The sequence below is a fragment of the Mesoplodon densirostris genome, chromosome 13 (assembly GCF_025265405.1).
Source record: "Mesoplodon densirostris isolate mMesDen1 chromosome 13, mMesDen1 primary haplotype, whole genome shotgun sequence".
Classification (NCBI taxonomy): Eukaryota; Metazoa; Chordata; class Mammalia; order Artiodactyla; family Ziphiidae; genus Mesoplodon; species Mesoplodon densirostris.
In genome coordinates, this window is record NC_082673.1 from 1,704,646 (window position 1) to 1,712,768 (window position 8,123).

The 8,123-nt window shown below is 45.9% G+C and overlaps 1 protein-coding gene across 1 annotated transcript; it reads right to left on the reverse strand.

The window, feature by feature from the left end:
* Positions 1 to 4,334: 4,334 nt before the first annotated feature.
* On the reverse strand, positions 4,335 to 7,923 carry SNAI2 (snail family transcriptional repressor 2). The gene is made up of 3 exons (XM_060116343.1): positions 7,745 to 7,923; positions 6,525 to 7,070; positions 4,335 to 5,610 (listed from the first exon to the last, which is right to left on the reverse strand). The coding sequence occupies exons 1-3, from the start codon at positions 7,821 to 7,823 to the stop codon at positions 5,429 to 5,431; spliced, it is 807 nt and encodes a 268-aa protein (XP_059972326.1). The 5' UTR covers positions 7,824 to 7,923; the 3' UTR covers positions 4,335 to 5,428.
* Positions 7,924 to 8,123: the final 200 nt, after the last annotated feature.

Sequence of the window (8,123 nt, forward strand, 5' to 3'; positions counted from 1 at the left end):
TCTGCTAGATATAAATAAAAGCGCCACATATCACCAGAGAGCACTAACCCTCTACGCATCTGATGGGTCACTCAGAAGAACTATAATGACCATTCGCTGTCTTTGTTAAGAGTGTCTCGCTATTTCACCTCATTTGAGTCTTTCCTTCCCACTTTTTAGAACCAGCCCTTGCTCCCTCCTGACTACGTAGGGGCACAAGTCCTTCCCTGGGAGGGCGGGTGTGGGGAGGTAAGTTACAGCCCAGAATAAACCCCTGGAGAAAGTCATCCATCCTTCCCTGCCACCCTAACTGTCCCTCGGCCGTTGTCTAAGGAAACTAGTTAGTGATAACTCACAAATCATCTCTACAGATCATCTTCCCAAGCAACTGGCCGAGAGGATTATAAGCACAGGAACCTAATTAAGTGAGGGAGCGCCCAGAACATATAAACGCACCGTCTCCTGCTGGCAGAAGACCTTCCACTCACGGCTATAAATACCTCGCCAGCTCCTCTGGGGTCCCAGGACGGGGATGTGGTGCCATTTCCTCCGCTGAAGCGCTCATTGTCTGGGGCCTGGACGAGGGCCAGGGCGGAAGGGTTGCCATGCTCGCTGCTTTTGACGTGCACCCGCCCACAGGGTAGCGATTACTTCCTGGACACCCGAGGGGCCGGCCCCTCGCATTGCACATAGCTCCAGCCCTGTGCTCGTGGACACACGTTTACCCCTGAAAATTAAAGCAGAGGGTTTCCCCTCCACCTGTATCTGTCTCAGGTGAGCAGAATGCTTCTGTTCTCCATCTGCCTCTGGTGAGAAGATAAGAATGGGAGAAAAGCCGTCTCATTGGAGACCTCTTGCTTCCCGTGATAGAACACGCATTCTTAAGTGAGTTTTGCTCACAGTGTTTCCCGTATCTAAACCAGGGACAACTCCTCGGAAGTGGATCTTAGCCAGAAAAGCCTTAGACTTTTCACAATTATAACTGCCTCATTACCCCAGAGTGTCCACATTTTAGTGGTGAAAGAAATGGTGCTTGACTTGGAAGCCTTTCTCGTCTGGGGAGATAAAAGCCGGGGTGAGGGACGTGGGTGTATGAGGGAACGGCCGTGGCCTTCAGAAGATGAAGTGTTAATGGCCCAGGATGGAGGCCAGCTGCCTCTCAGCTCGGGTGAGAGAGGAAACGGGCTTGCAGGGCCCCAGGAGGGCGCAGGGGAGCCGTCGGGGAGTGGGGCCTGCCAGCGGCCCTGGAGGAAAGGGGCCGCGGGGCTTCTCGAACAGAGCCGGGAGATCGTTAGACGTGGTTGGGTAATTCCTGAATTACACCGGCTCCTAAAGGCAGCCCCGCACTGTTTAATCTGGGGGCCACATCATTTTGGTCTTCTCAGCGGCCTCTGCTGTGTGCCTGTGTCATGGTGACGTGGCCTGTGTGGCACAGCGGGCCCTTCTCCCAACGAGCAGCGGAGGAAGCAGGGTCTTGGGAGCCGGAAGAATCGGGGTTTGGAGTTCAGTTTTGCAGCTCAAGGCCTCTGCTACCCTGGCTCCATTTTCCAAACCCTCTGAGTTCAGTCTCTTTACCCGTAAAAGACCAGCAGCACCGAGAAAGCGTGGCCGTTGGATGTGACCCAGGTGAGGTGGTATCCAGCTCGGGAGCAGGTGTAGCTCAGCGCTGAGTGATAGCACCATGGGCTTGACCTTGTGCTGTATGAGGCCTGTCCGTGCCCGGCACTGTCAGTCCTGAGTTGGGACGCTAAGGATCCTGTCCTCTTATACACTTTAGGAAACAGGGCACTGAGGGGTTAAGTAAGTTGCATAAGGACATAAAGCCGATAATACAAACATATATGTTGCTTTTAAAAGCTGGAGCTCTTCCTACTGTACCACCCTGTCTCATATTATAGGAAACAAATTCCAGACACTGAGTAGGCTTATTAGAACACGTCCCTATTACTAAAACCACAGTTTTCAAAGCTCCAGCTCTCAGAATGTCTATCAAACCTGGTCCATGTGCACTGCATTTGCCCTTTATTCACTGTTTGGAGCATCCTCCTTATTGGCAGGAGGATGTCATCACTAAGTTAGAAGACACACCAGCATATTTGCTTAGAGGATCTCTCAAAAATTATCAAGACTCTTTGCAATAAAGGGGAATATGTTACATTTATTTTAGATCTGCAGGCTATTTTTCACCAATTTCTATTATTTTATTCATTTATTCATTCAGCAAACATGTGTTGATGTCTGTGTTCCAGAAGATGTGCTGGTTATTGGGAATTTGTGCTTTAAGATGTTCTGTCTTGGGCTTCCCTGGTGGCGCAGTGGTTGAGAGTCCGCCTGCCGATGCAGGGGACACGGGTTCGATCCCTGGTCCGGGAAGATGCCACATGCCGCGGAGCGATTAAGCCCATGCACCACAACTACTGAGCCCACGTGCCACAGCTACTGAAGCCCACATGCCTAGAGCCCGTGCTCCACAACAAGAGAAGCCACCGCAGTGAGAAGCCTGAGCACCACAATGAAGAGCAGCCCCTGCTCGCCGCAACTAGAGAAAGCCTGCACACAGCAACAAAGACCCAATGCAGCCAAAAATAAATAAAAAATTAAATCTTAAAAAAAAAAACTGCCACGCAGTGAGATAAGCACCGCATTGTAAATGATATAAATCTCTCAGAAAGAGTGAATTTGGAAAAGTATTCAAAGTATGTGACATCTGAGCCACGTCTTATATATTAGAGGACGTGTAGTCAAAGACCTTGTGAAAATGCTAAAAGATCTAAAAAATGACTGAGCTGTATTTATAGAAAATCTTAGTATCTGATTGATGTCCCATAATTCAAACTCATGTGACCTTAATGAAAGTAGAATATTTAAATCATGAATGAAGTGAGAATGGTGAGGACAAAGCAGAAATATATTGCAAAAATATTACCACTAATGCTTCACTAGGAAATTAAATGAACAGACTTTTCCCTTTAGAAAATTATCTGTTTGTGTTTTGGACACAAAGAAACGACTTGCCTGTAGCTCTACTGATGAGGAAAGGAAAGTGGGCAGATGTGGTTCCTGGGAGGACGAACCAGATGTCTGCAGGGATGTGACTCACCCACACGTGTCCCTTGTGGGATATTTCTACATTTTACCTGGCCTGCAAACTTCCAGGTGTCATTTATATGCCATATACACTAATTAAAGCCGTCTTTTTTTTGACTTTAGATTGTCCCAGACAAGCTACCAGCCATTTCTTTTACATTTATAAATTGGTCTCCAAATAATTGTCTTTGAGATATATACCCTGAGATATGAAAAAAATTAAACATAGAGTATTAAATTGAGGGTTTTTTTAAAGTCAAATACACACTCCTTATATATGTTGACTAAAATTTAAATGTAACACATAGTGGAATGTGTGTGAACATTAAGGGAATATATTGGTATTGCTAACATCTTTCAGGTACTAGTTCTGGCTTTTATTTGTATCACAAGAACATTAGAAGGAAAAATAATTCTCCAAGTTCTGAGCAAACCAGAGAGAAGTGATTAATAGTAGCAGAACTAACCTCACCACAGGTTTGGAGTTTGGGTTTAAACACACAGCTTGGTGGTTGTCACAGTGCCTGCGACACTTGGTTAGCATCTTGACTTGTGAGTTCGTCCACCGCGTTTGGTAAGCATGTGCTTGTATGTGGTCTGGCTGGTCCTGCCCTGTTTGATTCAGTGCACACTGGGTGTGGGTGTTGCCTCTTCAAAATACCATAAAGGGAAACTTAGCTCTGCACTGCTCAGACTGCAGCTTATCTCATCCCACTAGACGTGGGGTTTTCTTTGCATGGTTTAATCTTCCAACTTGTGTAATTTATAATAAATCCACTTTTTCCTGATCTTTTCAAGCAGAAGTTCTATTTTTCTTCTTATATATCATTAAATATTTCTTTTAAAATCCTTAAACTGTTCTAGTGGCCTATGTGACAAGCACTGATTACAACGAGTAATTGTAATCTGATGTCATAAAGCCAAAACAATCAAGTCATCAAGAAGAAAAAGTTTTGAAAAATATTCTTGACTATTAATAAGGTGAATATTTTTAGCACTCAGAAAGCGTGATTTTTGTTAAAGAGATAACGCTAACAAACTCCCATTAGGATGCTGTCTTTCTGAATGTAACAGTATTATCTTAAGAGTAAAGAAAAAATACTGACTGATTGCTTTGCTATAATCAAACACATAAAACAACACTGCACATACATAATGAACACTATTCACGTTTTCTCTTATTAACAAAAGAAACAATTCTTCATGCAGCTGTTTGGTGGTACTAATCATGAAGTAAGTAAAGTCTCTGAAAGTATACAAACAATAGATTTTAAATCAAAAATGTTTATTGTAAAAAAGAACCTTGAAAATTGTTTTTTAAAAAAGAAACGTGAATTTCACAAGTCTTCAGGTTGTTTATAGGCATTAGCTATAGACAACTTCTCACTTTCATACAAAACTCATTCAATCATATAAAAATAAACACAAATTTACATGGACTCATCAACTATACAATTAATTAAAAAGGCAGTTGCAAAGAGTGCTGTGTGGATTGCATTTCTTGTATGCGTTTAAAATAGTTTAAGTACATCACAGAGTTTCTAAAAATCCTTTGTTGCACTTATTCCCATTGTTAGAAAATCATTAAAATTTAAAAAATTAAAAATTTTAGAAAATTATCAAAAATTCTTTAAAAAAGTATGACATGGAGCATGCACCAGGAATGTTCAAAGCTAGTCTTTCCCGTCTCCCCCAAGGCACATACTATTTATTGGCAAAAACAAAAAAAAAGAACAAAAAACCCCACTTTTAATACATTCTCCTGTGTTTTTTCTTCTTGTTCTGTCTTCCTCTCTCCCTCCCTCCCTCCCTTAAAAACACAGTTTAAAGTATGACCAGTAATCAAAACAGGCTTTAGCTCAAGGATGGTGACCTGACATCAGACATGTAATAAAGTAAACTTGGAATACTTTATAAGGCACCTGAGATAGGGTCTGGCAGATTCTCTTCCTATAGGAAATTCTATTACAAATTCCATTACAAGGCAACACTGTTCTTTTCAGTGAAATGATTTGGCAGCGATGTAAATCTTTGCATTCTTTCTTAGTAAGAAAAGATGCACAATGTGCTTTTTGCTTCATCTCTGAAGAGAAAGATTCTTGTCTTTTATCCTCTCCATCTAGCTGTCAGTAAATATATAGTAATTTTAAACTTCACATGGAAAGGATTAACTTGACACACATGGATGCCCGTGCTCTTGAAGCTGTGTGTGTGTGTGTGTGTGTGTGTGTGTGTGTGTGTGTGTGTGTATACATATTCTTTGGTCGGTAAGCACAAGAGAAAATGCCTTTGGACTTTTACTTGTCATTCGGAGGCGGAGTGAAGAAATGCCTTCTGCTTGAGTAAACATGGGTTGTGTCACTCAGTGTGCCACACAGCAGCCAGATTCCTCGTGTTTGTGCAGAAGAGACATTCGGGAGAAGGTTTTGGAGCAGTTCTTGCACTGGTATTTCTTGACGTCCGAGTGTGTCTGCAGATGAGCCCTCAGATTTGACCTGTCTGCAAAGGCCCTGCTGCAGTGAGAGCAGGAGAAAGGCTTCTCCCCTTGGGGGGCGGGGGGAGAAAGAAAGACAGTCAGTGTTTTCAGAGGAAACGCAAAGCCAGATAACGTTTATGAGCAACCACCACATTTAGCCCAAAGCATGAGAAACAGCCAGACTTGATTCAAATCCCCCAGAATAGATACTTGTTTTAATGTCTGGCCCTTTAAGACAAATGTGACTGTTGCATTAAAAAAAAAATCAAATTAAAAAAATTTAAGAATATGATTCCTGCCACCAGTCACGCAGACATAATTCCTGTGGTCCCAGGGCTTCGCTTGTCCAGGCTCTCAGCTTCAGCAGGTGCAGCTAACGGCCAGCTCCTCCCCAAATTTCCCAACCTTTCCCCTTTTCCCTCCTTTCGTGTTATGACAAAGCCTGGATAAATGCCTCGACTCCCTGAAGGGTAATTTTGTGCTAGGAATAGAAAATTCGGCAGCAAAAACAAAACAAAAGCAAACAACAGAAAGCAAATTCAGCTCTAACTATCCAGCTTGCTGTGGGGTGAGAGCACAGCAAGAAGGAAACTATCCAAAACCCCAAACCCAAAACCTTCATCTCTCTGTCCCCCTGATCAATTGATTGGGGGAGCAACATTTGTACTTGTTGGTTACTGGGAGCCATTTCACAGAACACACATTCAAGCACATCTTTCCTGATTTGCTAACTGATCTTTGAGACCAAACCTCCTGGATCTACTTTCCAAAGTCTAAATGCTTGTTTGCGGTCCCGGGAGCAGAGGGTGTTAGCAAGCAATGGAGCCCTTGGTGCTCTGACGATCTTTCAAGTCGTCAGGCAGTAGCTAAAAATGATCATCCATCATTAAAAGCCCTGTGTCGCCACTTAATGCAAATCCGACAACCAGCCCAGAGCTTCCTTCGGTCCATCAGTAACATCCCTGACTAGGTTTTCTCTTACCAGTGTGAGTTCTAATGTGCCCTTGAAGTAACCAGGGTCTGGAGAACGCCTTGCCGCAGATCTTGCAGACACAAGGTAACGTGTGGGTCCGGATGTGCATCTTGAGGGCGCCCAGGCTCACATACTCCTTGTCACAGTATTTGCAGCTGAAAGACTTCCTTGACTGGGCGTCACAGTGCAGCTGCTTGTGTTTGCCCAGCCCAGAGAAGGTCGAATAGGTTTTACTGCATAAATTGCACTGAAACTTTTCAGCTTCGATGGCATGGGGGTCTGAAAGCTTGGACTGTAGTCTTTCCTCTTCATCGCTAATGGGGCTTTCGGAGCCGCTGTGGTCCTTGGAAGAGGTGTCAGATGGCGGAGGGGGACTCACTCGCCCCAAGGATGCGGGGTATCCCGACAGAGGAGAGAGGCCGGTGGGCAGCGGGGCGTGGAAGGGAGCTGCTGTGGTCCACACGGTGATGGGGCTGTAGGCTCCCGAGCTGAGGATCTCCGGCTGGGGGATGACAGGCACAGGGTAGCCCTCATAGAGATACGGGGAGATAATCACTGGGGAAGAGAGAGGAGGGGAGAGGAGAGTGAGCTGAAACGTAGCTTCAAAAACGCACGAAGAAGCTGCTTGGCAACACGCGCAGGGCGTGCGTATGAGAAGACAGACTCTGTAAGAGGCGCAGGCGCTGGGAGGACATTTCTTTTCCACCGTTGCTGCTCACGGCCACTGTCCTTAAGGCACATCTGTGTCCCCAGCGAGCGCAGCCCAGCGAGGGGAAAACCTACCCACTCTTTTAAGAGATACAGAAAAGTTCTCTTCCATTTTATGCGTGGGCTGGTCGCAGGGCTTACGCCTGTGAGTACAAAGATCGGCGTAAATCACGCCGCTTTCTGCAGGAAAGGAGCCTTATTACATGGGGGAAAAAGCAGTAATTCAACGTTTACGCAGCGCTTCACCCACCCTCCACGTACTCATTATGCAAGTATGTACACGCTCTGGAACAGGACGACGGACGAGCTGAAGGAAGTTCTCCTGGCCAGTTCAGAGTCTGAAAGTTTTGAATTAAACCTGAGCCTGGATGATCAGAGGAATGACCGCTCGTTCGCGACCCTGTTTCGAGGCAAACAGCTCGGTCTCCAGCTCCTTTGTAACAGAAGCTGAGCGGACGCGCGCCCCTGCATTTACCTATTTATAGATAGATGGAGATGCAGACATCGGGCCCCCCCTTTACCTGTGTGCGTGTCTAGCTCGCTGTAGTTGGGTTTCTTGGAGGCGTTGAAATGCTTCTTGACCAGGAATGAACGCGGCATCCTGGCGGCGGCGCGGGGCGCGGGGCGCGGGGCGCGGGGCGCGCGGTCCTACAGCATCGCGGCCCCGGCAGGTGCGCGTGCGGCGCCGCCAGGTCGCGGGCTCCTCGCGGACTGAGCCCGCGGTGGCGGCGGGGAGGCCTTTTTTTCCTCTCTTTGGCGAGAAGGGTCCAATCACAGCCGAGAGGTTCAGATTTCAGCTCCTCCCTCTGGGACAGCTGTGAACAGAGGAAGAATCTGTTGTCAGACTAAGTTATTCTGGTTCCAAATGGGCTGTGCCCCGGATTTCAGTGGAGAGGAAAA

Bases quoted from the DNA above. Each gene is read 5' to 3' on its own strand.
- SNAI2 (XM_060116343.1), bottom strand. From the start codon at position 7,823: ATGCCGCGTTCATTCCTGGTCAAGAAGCATTTCAACGCCTCCAAGAAA. The intron at 7,071-7,744 runs GTAAAGGGGGGG...TCTCTTCCCCAG, and splicing joins CGAGCTAGACACGCACACAG to TGATTATCTCCCCGTATCTC. The intron at 5,611-6,524 runs GTAAGAGAAAAC...CCGCCCCCCAAG, and splicing joins GCACATTAGAACTCACACTG to GGGAGAAGCCTTTCTCCTGC.